Here is an 18,828-nt window from a genome sequence, read left to right as displayed (position 1 = left end):
CACCCCCAAACCCCCCCACACACCTCCACACACCCATACACAATATAAAAGACTAAAAATTCATTTTTGAGTTATTACGTAATCACCTCTATATACAGTAAATAAACACAAAACATGACAAAAATTTTTTTTTGTTATAAAATTAAAATATGTTATAGTAGGTGTTTGACTTTGAGTGTATAATTTGTTTTTTTTCTGGTTCTAAGTTGATAACCCCCTCTGAAAAAAGGAGTATTTCCAGGAGCCAGGGGGAGGGACTTCTGGTGGCAAAGGTCAGGAGTTAAGGGTGGGACTTTTGGTCCCAAGATGGCAACCAGGGGGTGGGGCAACCATCAAGGGGCAGGGCTAACCATGTGGCCCTCAATAGCTCACCAAGCCTCGTTAAGTGGCCCTCCACCCAAAAATAATTGCCCATCCCTGAGTTAGACAAAGCTCTAGACCACAAGCCCCTCTGCCCCCCACTTGATGCCGGTGGTGGTGGCAATATTAGAAATGGCTGAGATCTGAGAAGCAGCTGATGATGAACAAGGACCAAATGGAGATTCAGGACAAAATGCAGGAGGAATAGGAAGTGGAGAATGGAGAACAAAGCAATGAATACTCCAGCATGAAGAAACTAGAGGATATGGGTGAGCAGGAGGAGGTGGAGGAGGTGATAGCACAGCTAACTGAACTACTGCTGGCCTTGAAATTAAAATAAGACATGCAGGACTGGATAATGATGATAGCATATGCATTCTTAGTGTTTCTCCAAGCTTTCGATAAGGACAGGGCTGCACATACAGGCACCTCATGAAAAAGAAAATGGATATATTTCAAGGAGTGGGACAACCATGCAAAGAAATGGAAGCTGACTGGGCTCTGTGGAGAAAGCTCAGGAGCAGTAACCACATGGTTTGGGCCTGCGAGAGCAGCTCAGACTGGTGGGAGTGAATTGTGCTGTGCACCTGGAATGATCAGCAGTAGCTGGAGGTTACAGGAGTGGGCTGACATGAACAGGATGCGTTTTAATATTGACAAGTGCAGGGTGCTGCACATAGGCAGTAGAAACCAGCAGCACACTTATAGAATGGGAAACTCCCTTCTTGAGAGCACAGAGGCAGAAAGGGATCTTGGAGTCATTATTGACTCCAAGATGAACATGGGCCGACAATGCAAGGTCACAGTTGGCAGGGCTAACCGGACCTTGTTGTGCATCCACAGGTGCATCTCAAGTAGAGCCAGGGAGGTGATCCTCCCCTTCTGTGTGACGCTGGTCAGGCCACAGCTGGAGTATTGCGTCCAGTTCTGTGCGCCCCATTTCAGGAGGGATGTGGACAACATTGAAGGGGTCCAGAGGAGGGCCACCCGCATGATCCGGGGACTACAGGGCAGACCCTACACTGAAAGGCTGCGGGACCTAAACCTGTTCAGCCTTCACAAGAGAAGGCTGAGGCGGGACCTGGTGACTGTCTATAAACTCACTAGGGGGGACCAGAAGGGTTTAGGGGAGACACTGTTTCCCCTAGCACCCCCTGGCATGACAAGGAACAATGGACACAAATTATTAGAGAGTAGATTTAGATTAGACATCCGCAAGAACTACTTCACAGTTAGGGCGGCTAGGAACTGGAACCAACTTCCTAGGGAAGTGGTGCTGGCTCCTATCCTGGGGATCTTTAAGAAGAGGCTTGATGACTACCTGGCTGGACTCATTTGAGTCCAGTCTTTTCTCCCGCCCAGGCAGGGGGTCGGACTTGAAGATCTACAAGGTCCCTTCTGACCCTACTTCTATGATTCTATGATATGATTCTATGAATCTATGAATTGTCGTGGGCCAGTAGGGGGTGATCCTGCATTCAGCCACCCACCTCACTGCATCTGACCACCTTCCAGGCTCTGAGTGCCTTCCGGGAGGCACCTGACGTCCAACTGAACCCCTTCCTGGAGCACACTCGCAAGCCTGGGGGTAACACCACCACCTAGGGTCTGGACTGATCTTGGCCCTGTGCCTCCTGGGAAACACAGGCCTAGTAGTCCTTCATGGGTACTCAACCCACTGCAAGAACTTGGGGTGCTTCCCTCAGTCTGAAGCACAAATAGTGATCTCCCTTGGTTAGTCAAACCAATAATCTAGATCTTCTCCCAATAAGTCTCCCATGCTAGGTACAGAGGAAGACTTTATTGGTTACAAGGAGTAGGTTTGGAATAGGGTACAGGGTAGAGCAATATCAGAGAAATACCTTAGAGCAAACAGTGGCATGGTAGCCTTTGATCATGCATCTGAGTTACTGCAAGCTATATATAGAGTTAGATCTCAAGTAGCTTACCCAGAAGTATCATCCAGAGGCAGGTGGAGATTCCCTCTGGAGACAAGCAGTTCATTGTGTCATGGAAAAATCTTAAGTTATGGGTGCTGACAACACAGAAGAGTCAAAGCTAGCATGCGCACTTTAGTCTTTGAGTGGAAAATTCCAAGGCTCACCCAGCACATGCCCCCTGGGTGACCTGAGGGCCTGTCAATCAAGCGTGACCTACTTTTCCACCATGCGCATGCTCAGCTAGATACAAAGCTCAGTCAGACACATGCTCATTTCTCTGACTGCCTGACATAGTCAGACCAGAAAATTCTGTGAGGGGAGCGTTCTAATTGGCCACTAAATTCTTATAAAAGGTTAAGGAGCCCCTCCCTCGGGGGGAGACCCGCTGAACTGAGGACAGAGGCTGGCTCTCAGGGGCTGTCCCTCAGTTAGGCTCTGCGGCCTATTGGTCTCCTCCTATAGCGATTTTCCGATCCATTCCTATTGATTCTCTGGCGTTCAATCTACCTGGCACTGGCTACGACTACGACTACGATTTCTGATACTGATTAACGGATTCTCAAACCGAACTTACCTTGATTCCACGGCTTCCGACCTCGGCCTTCATCCTCGACCATCCGTCCATCCCATCGTTCCAGCATCGACCTCAGCACTGTTTTCCATCGACTTTGGCATCGCTTGCAGCCCGCTTTCATCCACGTTGGACTTTGTTTTGTTACAGTTCCGTTGTTTGTCTGTCCTGTTTATGAGCCGTTGACCAGCCCTGGGACTATTAGGTTGAGCAGCCGCCCCTAGCCCTCCGGGGTTAGAAAGCAAGGGCTCACCTAAGAACCCTGTGGGCCAATGGACCCCTTTGTTGTTTATACTGTAACCAAAGAAATTGCCTACGCCATCAAAGCGTAAGTTAAATAAACCCCTTTAGTTGGAACCATAAGCTTGTGTGCCACTCAGACTCAACCGCCGCTAATCCCACCTGTTCGTATACCCTCGGCCCACCGTGACCGGTCCGGTTCTCCGCGACCACACATTGAACATGAGTTTTAAGAGAGAGAGTTTCAGATGGTCCAGCTTCTCTGAGAGTTTTCATCATAGCTGTTGCCCTGCCTCCTGGGCAGTCTTTAACTTATATAGACCTTCAGACCTCATTTACCCAATCCAATGAAGGCCAGCAACTGTTGGCTGTCAGTCAACAAATTTGAAATGCATCACTGGTTGCTGGGTAGACTGGCAGGGTCTCTAGCCCCCTCCCAGACATTGCTTAGAACAATAGGGAGTTTAAGCCTCCACCCAGGTGTGTGAGGCCAGTCATGTAAGCAGAGGGAACAGGTTTCCCCCTCCCTCTGGAATGTATCCAGCTCAGGTAACAACTCAGGGTTACCTGAAGTTGATGAAGCCAGGGGTGGCTGCCCTCTGCAGTGACCATGGTAACCAAACTGTCAGATTGGTCATCCACCTGATAGCAGAGTTTGGGGCAAGACAGAGATGGCATTCTTCCACACAAATGACCAGGAAGACATTTTATCATATTGTCTTGATGCTGGCACCACATATTGAGAGGCAGGACACTAACATGCATTGGGTCATCCCACCGGACAAGAGGGTGGCCATAGCCATCATGAAACTGTCCACCCCATCCAGCCTCCGCTATATTGTGAACAAGTTCAGCATGGCTCCCTGCACAGCTGGGGTGCTGTGACTCATGAGGTATGCCAGCTGCTGCAGGACATCACAGCAAACAACTTTATTTGCCTTTGGGAATCCTCAGGAAGTCATAGATGATTTCAATGCCATCAGGTTCCCTAACTGTGTGGGGGCTTTAGACAGCGCTCACATCCCAATGTAGTCCCCTTCAAGGAGGGGGAGGTGTTTCACAAACAGGAAATGATTTGCCTCCATGATCCTGCAAGCTGTGGTGGACCACTGGGGCTGGTTCACAAACATTTTTACTGGGAGGGCTGGCAGCACGCATGACATGCATGTTCAGAAAATCTCCGCTCACTGGCCTTGTGGAGAAAGGACACTATGCACCCGGAGTCCACAAGACAGTGATCCGTGGTGTTGTTGTTTCCCCGTTTATAATAGCTGCCTATCCCCTAAAGCCCTGGCTCATGAAGCCTTATGGAGGGAACATTACGGATCCTCAGAAGCTGGTTTTCAACTTGCATCTGAGCAGATGCAGGAGGGCCATTCAATGTGCCTTTGGCCAACTGTAAGGATAATGGAGGGTGCTTAACAGCCGGCACAAGCTGGAGCCAGAAAATATCATGGCCTTTGTAGTGGCAGCCTGCATGCTCCACAACATGTGTGAGACCTGCAGAGAGGTTTTTAGGGAGTCATGGGCTGAAGAAGTGACAGGCATCAGCCAGACAGAGACATAGCTGGGGAGCAGTGCAGGGACCGAGGACATATCCACAAGGAGAAGCTGGTTGGGTGGCCCTTGTGCGGGATTGCCTGGCAGCACATATTATGGATAGGGATGCTGACAACAACTAGCAGTGGCTGTTCTTTTGATTACAATGAATTCTTTTACTATTTAAAACATCTGTGTCTGTCTGGAAGGATGAGTGGGGGAAGGTAGTGGATGGGAGGTGGAGGACGAGCAGGGCATGGGGGGGAAGTGAACTGGGGTAGGGGGTTTTTGCTTCAAGTATGGCAGTGGTTTGGGGGGAGGGGGCTGCTCATTACACACTGGTGCCTAGCCAGCCTGAATCATGTCCTGTGGAAGGGTTAATTATACCTCTCAGTGGCTGGGGTTTGTGGTGGGGGGAGTATGGATGGGGAGTGAGTGGTATGAGCAGCCTGCAGGAGTCTGGCTTAGGAGTGTGGCCGGAAGGGGTGGGGCATATTCCACCCCAAGCCCACCAGCAACTCACCATTTGAACAACACTTCACAACACCCCTCCAAAAGCTGTATGCCATGCTAAACGAACAGACAAGGTGGCAGGTATTCATGGTAGAACATGGGCAGGGAAGGGGAACAGGGAGAGCAGCCCTATTGATGTGTCCCCATGGAAACTATTCCAAGCCTTGATAGCTTGGAAATGTAGTCCTAAAATGCCAGAAAACTAACAGCTATTGGATTTGCCACCATTCCTCCAACCCCCCCCCACACACCGTACTATACTATTAGTACACCCACGTTAATTTTCAGTAAGTGTGCATGGCACACATCTGCTTCAGCAACAGAACATGAAACACCCACACACTGGTCTATCTTGCCATCAACATCAGTCACAACTGCCAACCACCTGGGGTGGCACCACCCACTTCTCTCAACCCCTTATTTTTCTGATATATCAGTTATACAGTAAAAAAATAAAAATCATATATATAAATTCTTATTACTTTGTAACATGGGGAGAAGGGAAAAGAGCAGGAGGGGATGATTCACACAGCTTGTCATTGGGATCACCATGGGGAGGCCTACTGGGAGACTGGCCTGAACCTAGGTGGGTGCAAGTGGCAGGGTTTTGGGGTGGGATGCATGGAGTGGAGTGTGTGGGGGGACACTTAATGTGATACTCCCAGCAGGGGATAGGGAGCAGGGACTGTGGAGGAAAGCCTGTTTACCCATGAACAGGCGCATCCAGCTGTAACTCATTAGGAAAGACAATACTGGGGGTAGATTGGTATTTGGCTCCTCCTGATGAAATCTGTGGGGAATTACACATGGGACTTAAGTCATTCAAAAGCCCATGGTGTGCAAACACAAATGCGACACACCAAAATAACCAGGGTTAAAATGTTTAAGATGTGGTAAATTAATGAGGATCAAATGCTGTGGTGTGTACAAATGCCCCCTGAGTCTTGTTTCTCTTCCACCTCTATCTGTTGCCAAGTTTCTTCTCATGGTCTTTCAGCTGAAACATTCTTGACAAGCCCTTTCAGATATCAGACCAACCTCCTCCCAGGTTCTACTTCTCTTCCTGTCACAAGCTTTCTGTCAGCTGCATCAATGCAATCTTCCTGCAAGATGCAAGTCTTATCCCTGTTCCTCATAGTGTTGTCCCCTGTAACTCTGAGGCCATGTCTACACTGCACATTTACTGCATGAGACAAGGGCACCCTCAAACATATACATGTTTCCCCTTGATCAGAAGTAATGCAGCCATGTTAACATGGCAGCAAGAGCCTGCTCATTAGCACTGTCGAGTGGCAGCACTAATTAGCTCTCCCAGTGCTGCACTGACATAGGTTCTATACATATAGTCATGGCGGACATATGCAGAACAGTACAGAATATTGGAGGGCACCAATGCCTGACATTAAAAGGCTGTGGTCTAGACAAAACCGAAGACAAAATCTCCCTTCCTTTCTAGTCCACTCCCCTTCTCTAATTTCTTTCACTTTGACAAGGATTACCTTTTTGCTTCTAGCCTTTCAACTTCACTGCATCTCTGCACTAATGGCACTAGCAATGCCATTACTAACTGTACACATTGAACTATTATGATGCAGGACCTCACTTTAATGGTGTTTAGGGACTTGATAAGGGAGGGAGTGGATCACACTTAAGTGCCTAATAAGTGGAATAGGATCTAGCCCTCCAAAATTCCAGACTTCTTATTGGTCTTCTGGCTTTTGCACCTATAGAGGGCACAATTTAAAGCTTTTCCATACAACCCTGAAGGCTAAAAACTTTCTTCTTTTGAAAATTTATGAAAACAGACTCCAGAGGATGCACATGACACCTGGAACTAGGCTTTCAAGAAAAGCAGTATGTATCACAAAACTCAAAATCATGAGAGTTGACAATATTTTTAACATTTCAGTCAATAGCAGCTGAATATAACTTTCCTTTCCCCTTACTATTTGCCCACAGGCTTTAAACTGAAGTGTGAACAAACATTTCTGACAAGTTCCACAGATTTGTTCTTAGACTGCTGCCCAAAGTATCTAGTAAAGTTGCTGGCCTAGATGCATCAATTGGATGAAAAACTATGGCCTGGGTTATGCAGGAACTCAGACTCCATTAAGAGTTCCTTCTAGGCTTAATATCTATGAGTCAATTCCATTTTCTTTCAAGTATATTTTAATACTTTGTTTTCAGGCTGGACTAGAAAAGCCTCCTTCACAAGTGATTGCTATGTTACTTGGATTAGGGAAGGGTGGGAGACATTTTACAGCAGTTTTAGGATCTTTAGTGGTTTGGCATATAATACTTAACTTGATTTCTCTTTCTTTTTGGGTATAACAAGAAGGTTGGCAAATAATGCACTATACATTGCAATGGCACAGTTACGGAGCTGTCAAACCCCTTGCACTCTGCCAGCTAATACAGTTTTCTATATTACAGGACAACTGTCTCACCTGAGTTTGTTGTCCAACGCTAACCCATTGGGACAAGTGTGAGTGACTTTTGTGTAAAAATCTGTAAAGACTCTACACATTGCCCTCTGCAATCCCTCCTTAAAATGTACCTCTTCCATGAAGCCTACAAATGACTATGTCTATAAACCATCCATGTGTTTTTCTTAACTTGTTGTTTCTTATATTATCAGCTCTTTGGGTCTGGATTATCCTGTTTTATTCTACACACACACGTGCACACACGCACGCACGCACGTACACATATGTGGCTATAGTATAAATAATAACTAATGAATTCAACCCACTGAAGAAGACATATGTTGTTATTCCAGTAAGTCCCATGAAGTTAACTCAAGGGTAAGTTTATCCCAGCAAAATTATTTTAGGGTTGGAATGCATCATATGCTCCAAACAGAATAATAAATTAATGGGAAGAAACCAGAGAAAAATATTTACTATAAATTATGAAATAAAACAAGATGGCAAAGTAATTTCTGTACACATGGACAACTAAAATATAATTAGCAAGCAAGACAATGAAAAAGATTGACTATACCTGAAATACCTGAAATAGATTTAACATGTCTTGAATAAGATACGATCTTGGCACACTTTTAAATCCCCTTTTCTACTGAAAAATAGTAGACAGAACTGCATGGTGAAATGATTACTAACAGCACAAAGAACTTCTCTCTTCTTTTGCTAAAGGTAGCCTAGCAAAAACAGTGTTCTGAAGGAGTTACTATATAATAGTTATATTAAATAAGTAGAGAGACAAGATGTGTCTCTGTTGAAAAAATAGAAATCACATGTAAAGTTTTCCAAAAATAATTGCTTCAAGGATCCTCTTGAATCCAGTGGCGTGCTTTTCAGCAGTGATGGAAAACCAGCAGTGCCCACTGAATTGGGTGCTTTGCCCTTCCAGAAGTCCATTTATTCAGGTGCCAAAAATGGGTTGAAGTTTAAGGGACTTGCTTTCAAAAATCTTGACAATGACAAATGACATTATTTGTAATTTCTACAAGGTGCATCTACATGTGACCCTGACTGCACACTTGGTACTGCACAGTCATTTATTACTTGCTTTAGGTGCACAGTTCCAGTGGTGCATGGTTATTTTTAGATGCTACATTGCTGTAGTAATGAGCTACGTCGCTGTAGCTTGTCGCTATGGCAATGTAGCATCTCATGTAGACCTGCCCACTATGGACTAAACGAAATCCTTACGGAATACCTGAGCTTGCTATCCTGTGAAGGTCAAAAGACCAGGACTTCACAGTACAGCAAACACTTGAAAATACAGAAATCCAAAATTAAGGTACCTCCAATAACCTGATCTATATCCCTGTAAGCTTCCACAGCATCTATCTGAATTCACAAGACAAAGTTATGTACACATGCACTATATCGTCATTCTGAAAGATGTAAGTCACATACTACTATCCTTTCCTTTTTCGTGTCCTTGTGACAAGGTATTTAGCAAAATTTGCAGATTTGTCAGAATCTGACAGGCAGCACTGGGAGCGCTTGTACTATGGCCTCAAGCTGGTGACCTCTGGGCTGTCAACCATGCACCTTAGCACCCATGCCACCCCAGCCCCGTTATACCATCATTATAGTCTTCCACATCAGACATGTACAAGCAAGCATCCTACATACCCACAGATTTTATAAAACACATGTCTGGAGTATCTTAGAACTGGCATAGTTTTAAAAAAACCTGCACAGTAACAGTAACATTCTGACTAATGCTGTTTAAATATATTTCCATGACAAACCAGAATTTTACCAGCCTCACAAAAAAGCCAAAGAAAGACTAAAAATAGGACTCACTATATTTTGAAGGCAAAGTATATGGGTTCCATCTGAACAACATGGGAAACCATGCTGTACCACTCAGGGGGCTCATCTGTCATCCAAAGCCCCCCCCCGCCCCCCACTCCCCGGATCTGAACTGTCGGGACTATGCGTGGAAACTGAAAGGACTGTCTCTCTGGAACCAATTCTTATAGGATTTTATAGATCAAAATGAATATACTTGAATTGAAAATTATAAACCAGCATAGCCTATAGAAAACATAGAGAGGTAAGCTTCATATGACTCATACATTTAGCTAAACCATCAGCCTCATTTAATACCAGCTGACCCTTAGGAGTGATTTTCATGATTTGAGTTGTTTAGAGCAACTGATTGTACTCTAATCTGGTGGTGAAAAGGCATGAATGAATGCAGTGAGCTCCAAGAAATGTTGCAACCTCCCAGTACAGAAAATAAAAGGGTCTTCTAGCCACTGCCATTACGTGAAATTGAAGGAGCAATTGGGAATTCAGAAGTCTACCTAGGCTGTAAAACCTTGCATCAAATACCAAACGCATGGGATGGAATAAGCTAATCATCAGCAAAGCTAACCGCACTTTATCAAATAAATCCAAGGAGGTGATACTTCCCCTCGATGGGGCATTGGTCTGACCGCAGTTGGAGTACTGCATCCAGTTTTGGGCGCTGTACTTCAAGAAGGATGTTGATAGACTCAAGAGGGTCCAGAGGAGGGCCACTCATATGGTTAGGGGCTTACAGGACAAGCCCTATGAGGAGAGACTGAGGGACCTGGACCTCTTCACCCTCCAAAAGAGAAGGCACAGAGGAGATCTTGTGGTTGCCTACCCTCTTGTGGGAGGGTACAGCAAGGGACTGGATATGCTCTGTTCACCAGGGCGCCTCTTGGGGTAACAAGGAACAATGGTCACAAACTGACACAGAGCAGATTTAGGCTAGATAACAGGAAAAACTTCTTCACGGTAAGGGTAGCCAAAATTTGGAATGGGAGGTGGTGCTCTCCCCTACCTTGGGGGTCTTTAAGAGAAGGCTAGATAGGCATCTGGCTGGGGTCATCTGACCCCAGCATTCTTTCCTGCCTAGGCGGGGGGTCAGACTTTATGATCTGTTGAGGTCCCTTCCAACTCTAGCATCTATGAATCTATGAATATATACAGCTCTGGTAAGGTCCTGTAAGAGATTTTCTTTAGCCAATCTGCACCACCTGTTGAGTCTGGATGGAGCTTTGCCAGTCTGCCCAGATTACACCCAGATGCCAAGGAAGCAGATCATTTTCTGTTCAGGTCTAATGAATGACAGAGAGAGAGAGATGCTAGCGATATTATATATTATATCATACTAGCGATATTGCAACCTAAGCCAGCTCACTGTTTACTGGATCAATTCCATGAACATGCTGAACAGGAGCAGTACCACACCTGTAGTATCTCACGTAAGAGTACTCTGTAGATAGAGGAATAGCTTCTCCAACTCATATCACTCAAAAAGGGCAGAATCACAGGCATCTGACTCCACGTATGCTCATCAAGGATCAACACAGCCCCCATGGTCATCAGTATTAAAGACAGCCAAAAGAGCTATCTTGGGCATGTCACCACTGAATACTACCAGCAAAGGATCACTGCTGCTTAATACAGTTTCTGCTTTACACCCAGGCTTAAATCCAGGCTGAAAGAGATTGAAGGAAGACAAAATCTGCCAAATGCAGCCAGAAATGGATTGTCATATCCTTGTAGAAAGCGCTTATCTCAAAAGGGACATTGTGTGGATGAATGTTTGCACAGCACTCTGCAAATGTAAAGTCTCTCAAGTGCTAAATTATGATAAAAGGACTTACAATGCTCCTCATGTGTTTCAACAATATTGTCAGACGGGTCCCCTCATAGGTAAGAACTAACTGTACTCCAGGTTTATGATCAGGAGATTTAGGACCTGAAAGATACAAAATGAATAGATTTTTGGTTAGGAGAAAATACTAATAAAATGCTTAGCTAAAGCATTGAAATAATATTATAAATGACATCATAACAAAATATTATAGGCAGGAAATTAGGAAACACTAAAATGGAGCTTGTTATAAGCATTAAAAGGGTGGCCTGAAATTTATCTACCATTTGTTCACTATGTAGTATCCAAACAACATTTCCCAGTTGAGGATGAGATTTTACATTGTCCATTCATCATCAGCCTGAATTTCAGCTGGAATTTCATTATCAAATTGTTAAGCTTTTTTAATAGCAAAATTAAAAACAGTGAATGGTGCTGTTTGTGATTTTCTCATATTATTCAAATATTGGCTTTGGATTTCTGTGGGGGAAAAAACAGCTTCAAGCACTCTAGGCTTCAAGGCATATAAAGTCAGCACAGAATTTGGGTCAAATAAATTTATGGAGGCACATAAGAGCTGGTAGAAATGCAAAACTATTGTAGATTTATGACAACCAGCAATAGCAGGGGTAAACTGTTTCTATTCTTCTCTGTATTTTGCCAGTTGCAGATTTGATCTCATGGTACTGAGAGTCACTAAAATGCAGTTACAGAGTCTGATCCCATTCCCACGAAGTCACTGGCAAAAATTCCCTTGGCTTCAAAGCAAGCAGAATCAGACATATAAGCTGAAAAAAAGACAAAGCATATCTTGTCCCTTTACTTTTAGAGGTTCTGTTTGCAGCCAGCTGTTTTTAATAGTAAAAGAGGTGTGGCCTTACAGTGGGAAACCCATTGTATAATGGGAGTCAGTGAGTTCCCTCAGTGTAAAATCCCAGTGGACGTGAGGCCTTTATCGGGAAGCAGCTAGGTGAGGTCAACACGATATCTTCCCATAGCTTGCCTAGTGATACACAAAAAACAGACTTGTCTCTACTAAGGTTTTACAGAAAGATAACTTGTGCATGGTATTTATTCTTCTGAAAAAACACAGCTATTCTGGCAGCAAAATAATACCCTCTGATTCTGTAAAATTCGCTGAAACCAGAGCTAACCTATACTAGGTCTGAAACTAGTTCACAATATCTAGTACTATACCAAGAAAAGTAAGAGTTTGCGCCTCTTAACCCCCTTATCCAATATAGCGAAGCAAGCATGAGCTATGTCCTTTTCCGCTTATGTTGTTATCAACAAAAGCATCTGAGCTCAAGGTCTCCACCAGAAAAGTGCCCCCCCCACTGCTGCTGGGTCTTTCAGTCTACCACTCAATGATTAAACACCTTTGGGAAAAAAATGTAAGATGGTGGTGAAAGAGAAAACAACGTAGTCGCAGTTGCATCCTTACCCTGGCTTCCTTTAGTTAGAAATATATATTTTAAGAGGCAAAAATAATAAGTTACCATACTGATCATGGAAGCACTAGCTTCACTTTGTTAGGACTGGGATTTTTTAGAAGGTATTGGATCTGCTTTATCTAAAATAGCAAATTGAAGTCACCCCAGATAGGCTTTTGACAACCCCCATTCAATTCAGGGCTAGATTTTTTTTTATTGTTGTTATCTATCTCACTTTTCTCTGTATCCAACAGAGCAGCCATACCTGCAGTTGTAAAAACAAGACATGACAGTCCCCCTAGGACATTTAGTTATGGCACACTCTGGAACAACCCACAGATGGGAGGGCATGAAGAGCTAGTCAGATTGAATCTGTTACTTCAAAAAAACCTCAAATGCCTAAGCCAGTGGTTCTCAAATCAGGGTGCTGCGGCAGCCTGGGCTTCCATGAGAGCCTTTCAGGGACACCACAGTGTGCCACTGCTGCGACCAGGTAGAACTGCCCTATATGCCTTGTACACAGCCAGACCAGGAAGGGCTGCAGCAGAAACATGCACTCCTGCCTGCATTGGGGTTATCTGGTAAAACTAAAGCATGCAAGCATGCTCAGTGCTGCCACAGCCCTTCCCAGTCCAACCCTACATGCTCCTCATAGAAACAGAGGCGCCTAGGCCAGTTTCACCTGGCCACAGTAGCAGCATCCCAGTTAAGAACCACCCAGGTAAGATGAAGCAGTACCATAGTGGTTCTCAAACAGGGTGCCACCAGGAGCAATTATGACTGGCTCCCAAATAAGTGACATTCTTGGAACGGTTCAAGCCTGTCCTCACACTCAGAGAAATAATATCTTACACATGGATTTTGAAGAGAAATGCAGAGATCCTTGGGAGCTTCTCGTAGTTATGATATTTAATTGTACATATATTAAACAGAAAAATGGATGTACAGTGGTAGCAATTAAACAAAAAAATACAAATACGCTCAAAACTTTGGGAATCTCGGCTTCCTATTTTACAGCTGTCCCCTAGCTTTCAGGGAAGGGAAGCCCAAAGTCCAGACCCAAACACTCCTGAATGTGAATGATGGCTTTTCATGCAAACAAATGATTGCTGCTTAAATATAAAGGCACAGCTTATGGCTTTATACAATACAAAGGATGGCCATGGTCAAACCTGTGCTTTTTATTAAACAGAAAACTGCAGAGATGTGGGAAACCTATATAACTAGAAAGTGAAGATGCTGCTGTCTTCCTGCTGCAGTAATTTGCATACCTACTCTTTGCAAAAGGGCTTTTTTTTAATTGGTCACATTTATTTTTTTCAAAGTTGGACTGACTGCTTTATTAAAACCTCATGATAACCTCCTTTTGATTTTGCACAGTAACTAGGAATGCTGAAAGGCACCACTTAAGTGAGGGACAAGGGAGAAAAAATCCAATGAGCTATAGGATTTCATATATCCTCTGCTTCTCCTGGGTAATTATAGGCACATGGAAATTGGTTAAATAGTTTCCCAAGAAGAGCCATAAAATAGATATTTAAAAAAATGTGCTGAGGCAAAGTTATTGCAAAAGGAGGGTATAACACTAGAGCATGACAGACAGTGTAATACCAGGGAGTTGTGTTTGAACATAAGGGGACAATTCTCTTGAGGGGCACTGTTGACATTGTGAATTGCAAAGGGTCAGTCTGAGCAGTTTAGAAAGAACAGCACATCTCAGAGACTAGATTGCAACATTTGAATGCAGCTGAGTATCATGCTTACTGCTCTTCCTCCTTCTCCCCTAGTTTTTCCTGTCATCTTAAAGTTTTAGAAGCTGAGTTTCCAGCCAATTCTTCATCTGGAACCAGGCTTTTTTAAAACAGAAATGTAGATGGATAAATTTAATTGTTTTAAATCAGATTGTGGATAATGAAAGCCAAGGAGGAGAAAATACATCTTTTAACCAAATGTGCACCTGAAGTCTGGGACAGACATCCTTGATAGAAGTATAACGATTATTATTTACATTTTTCCAGTATTCTAACAAAGCCCGATCTGGAAATAGGGCAGCTGGTGGTCTCCCATTCTAAGGGTCAGCATTGTTAGAAGGTGGTACACCTCATTTGTTCTCTGTCACAAACTATGGTCAAATACTTGCCTGGAAAATTTCCACTAATGCCAACTGAAGCAAGATTTCACTTTTAGGAATTGATTCTCTGCTCACTGACATCAATGGAAAAACTCCAATGGTCTATGACAGTGCAGAATCAGGGCCCGAGTGCATGAATGCCCAAATTCTGGCCCAAGGGCTGAGTAGAGGTCACTGAGTTTTAAAATCAGCCTTGTGGCTGCTGTTTTGCTGGAACTCCAGGGTGAGATAAAGGTCATTGCTGACTTGTGTTGCAGATTAATGCAAACACCCAGTCTGTAGTCATCTATCAAAGAACATAGAAATAGTACAATGGGGGTTCAATTAATTTTTTTATTATAAAAGCATGCATATTAGTATGCAAATTAATTGCAGCCTTGAGCTTCATGATTTGTGGTATTGTCAAATTTGTGCTTTCCTAATTTATGTGGACAGCCATTTTTAAATATGGTGTAACACTACCAGTTGGATCTTTATGATCTCCTTAATGTTTTTGACTTGGTCATTTTGAAACAAATCATACATTTTTTGGCTGCCATGATGTGTGAGAAATTAAGAAGTAAGAGAACAAATGCCAGGGAGATTGACCAAACTTCTTAGTGGAAGATGATATTTTAAACAACATTTTGCAGTAATGCATATAAGCGTCACACGATGGCATGCACTCTTTAAGTAAACAAAACCTCACAATACGCCCATGGGATAGATGAGTATTATTCCAACTTCTATATCTTGGCTAGGGACAGCGGTTACACTTAAACTGGTTTAAGTCATCAGAAACTGGTTTAACTTGTAACAGAACAGATGTTCAGTGCACATAAACCAGTTTGAAAATGGCTGAAACCAGTTTGAGATAAATCTTGTTGAACGTAATATTAGACTTAATTGATTTGGGTCAAACCAGTTTATGCAATGTCTGTCCTGGACCCCTTGCTAGAAAGGAGATCCCTCCAGCATCCCAGCATGCTCTCTGTGCTGGGCAGGGGCACAAAATTTATTTGGTTACAAAACTGATTTAGCCTAGCCAGGTTAGACTAACCTGCAAAGATTGAATCAATTCAGGCTCAGGCTTTCTGAATGTCTGTCCCTAGCCTTTAAGATTTGTATCCACTGGGGGAATGGCCTCAACTTGATGATTTTTTATCAAAGGCTGTTGTAACCAGTTCAGTTTCAGGGTAGGATATAGTAAAACTAACTGGTTTATCAATGGCTCAGTTTGGTAGAGATTTGTAATTTTTCAAATCCTTAACTGTTGGTACATTAAGTTATGACACCCTCTTCCCTTGCTTAGGCCTCATAAGGCACAATGAAGCCTCACCCTATGCACAATGAAGAGCAGAAACACAACAAGAGTGCCTGCAGCAAAAGCCCCATCTGGAACTTGGCTAACTTCATAAGAGAGAACCATCATGTATCTCAAGAAATAGTCCATCAGCCTTCGTTCACTAGGGACAATTATATTCTGGGTGACTGGGACTTTACTTGGAGTTGTGGCATGAACATATTTCCATTCAGGGAGCTTGGTTTGTTTTAAAAGGTCAGATGTCCAATTTCATTGGTGGTTTGAATATTCACAACTCTAATGTCAATGAAGCAGACCTTAATTGTGATAGCTGGGAACCTGGCTTATACAGTTAACCAGTAGGGGTGTGTGAAATGGGCCATATTCAGTTAGGATTTGGATTCAGCATGAGTCAGAGACAGTGATTTGATTTGTTGATTCGGATCACTGTCCCTATTTCAATTTGGCCGAATCTGAAGATTTGATGCTGATTCAGAGAGTCAGCGATTCGGCCATAGACACAGCTTTAAATGTTTTTTCTACATACCTCGAGGTACCTGAGGAGGCACCAGTCGCCGAGCAAGGGGAGTGGCGGGGGGGGGAGTGCCCATGCACTCTCTGGCAGACCCAGAAGGGGACCAGAAGTGCTCCATCTGTCCCAGCATCACAGCTTTCACAAGCTGCCTGGTACCTTGAGGTATGTAGAAAAAACATTTAAAGCTGTGTCTATGTCTGAATCCCTGAATCTTTCTGAATCTCTCCAATTCCATTTGGAGGGTTCTGATTTGAATCGGAGAGATTAAAGGGTGTCCTGATTTGATTCGGATTTAGAGATTCAGCCATCAAATTGGGCCGAATCTCCACCGAATAGAATCAGGCACCAAAGCTTCGCACAGTGGAAATGACAATTAACCAGTGGAAATGACAATAATGGATTCATTTCCTTGGTGTGTTCAGGTGACAAATCTGGTATTTTAATACTCTCAGCATGTATGATTCAATCGCAGGAAAATAATGTAACCTGATATGGCTTTGATGGATATTTTCCCACAAATAACGTTCTTTTTTTTCTCCTTAATGGTCATCCTGAAATGCCTTATGCAAAATCATTCTTGATATCTGCTCCCTGCTGTAGCCAGCTAGGAGTAACGAGATGCTTACAATATTCAGCATATTTCGGAATTCAACCCAGTGGGAATACTGAATCAGTATTCATGTCAAAGTAAATTTAGCACTGATTTTTAATCTCTTCATTGCTAGGAGCACAGTACAAATTCATACATTTTAATTTTTATTTTACTCTCTTTAATAAGTGTAATTACTTACAACATTTGAAAATTAAAGCAATGTAAGTGAAGGATGCTGTCTTAATCAAAATTAATAACCTGCTTATTATTGGACATTGGTTTTATTGTATAGTCCTTCCAGCAAAGTGACAGGTGTTTCACCTGCATAAGGGCCAAGGGGCAAACTGCCAGGGTCTCAGAAAGGGAAAACTCTTTCTAAAGCCAGTTTGGCTTTTGCTTGAACACAGAGGCTGCATCCACACATGGTGTGGATGTTTGGTTCCCCAGGGACAACTAGCAGTGGTGCACCTTGTGCCACTGCTAGTTGTCCCCAGGGAATGCCCGTGCCACACATGCTCTGGCATGCAGCAAATTACCTTGAGTGTGGTAGGTGAGGCTGGGGCCAGTACTGGGTTGGCCCCAGCAGCCTTACTTGGGATCCTGGGGGCCTCCTTTGGTTGTAGCAGCAGCAATTCTGCTGTTTGGAGCCTGAATGGCAGCTGCAGCATGGCTCTGGGCATCTCAGCTCCACTTCTGAGTGGCATATGCTGCCTGTGCGTGTGCTGCTTTGCTTTTTTTCTCTGCAGTTTTTTTTTTTGATCCCTGAGTATCCAGGGGGCAAACCCGCCCCCCCCCCCCGCCGTGCTGCTCTCTTGCAGCATAGAAAACAACTGAATGTGCAGTATGTGGTGCCGTACACTTGCCTGCGGCACCACATACCACATGGCCATGCTTGCCTGGACATAGCCTGAGAGGGAAAAAATATTGAGATTCATATTAGCCTATAAATGAATACAGTTTGTGATATGCAGAGAATCTCTACAGGATTCTTCTTACAGAGCTTCCCCAGCTCATGGACCCAGATTATGGGCTTTATTCTCACCTCTCATTATACAGAAAGGCCCACTTTTAAATTGGGAACATCTGAAGATATTGGAGGGAAACCTAGGCCAAACATGCCAGCATCCTGTGCTCACTCAACCCAGCAAATCCACTCACACACAGCAAATCCAGGAAACACGTGGTGAAGTCTTTCAGGGGTGCCCCCTGTTGCTACTTCTATGATTTAACTCTGGTGGTCTTGAGAGCAGCAATGGGGATGTCCCAGAGTGGTTTAATTGCCTAATTTCTAGGTTTAGTGCATTCAAGTAGGAGCACAGGCTGTGCTCTCTAGCAGCAACCTCAACAGTGCCAAGGAAGTGTCTTCCCTTCTCTGCACAGTGTGGGCCTACCCAGGCACATGCTCCACAGTGTATGCAGTAGATTGAGAGAGTCTCCATAAGCAATTCAGATACTTTCTTAATTGTTATTTTGTGTTCATACAGTGCCAGGCACCATGGGGTCCTACCTGGGATGCCACTGTGATACAAATAATAAAAACCAATGGTTGCTTACAGATGTGACACCCCCCCCCCCCCCCCC

The 18,828-nt window shown here is 43.9% G+C and overlaps 1 protein-coding gene across 1 annotated transcript in view; it reads right to left on the bottom strand.

The window, feature by feature from the left end:
• PIK3C2G (phosphatidylinositol-4-phosphate 3-kinase catalytic subunit type 2 gamma) overlaps nt 1-18,828 on the bottom strand; it is a 448,194-nt gene that overhangs the window by 48,727 nt on the left and 380,639 nt on the right. Inside the window, exon 32 of the mRNA XM_019515837.1 lies at nt 11,285-11,379. Coding sequence (XP_019371382.1) covers nt 11,285-11,379 — 95 coding nt within the window. The remainder of the gene's footprint in view (nt 1-11,284; nt 11,380-18,828) is intronic.

The sequence above is a fragment of the Gavialis gangeticus genome, unplaced genomic scaffold, assembly GCF_001723915.1.
Source record: "Gavialis gangeticus isolate Ggan-Ray unplaced genomic scaffold, GavGan_comp1, whole genome shotgun sequence".
Taxonomy (NCBI): domain Eukaryota; kingdom Metazoa; phylum Chordata; order Crocodylia; family Gavialidae; genus Gavialis; species Gavialis gangeticus.
Note: the sequence above shows the minus strand (reverse complement) of the source record. Positions and strands in the feature narration are given on the sequence as shown.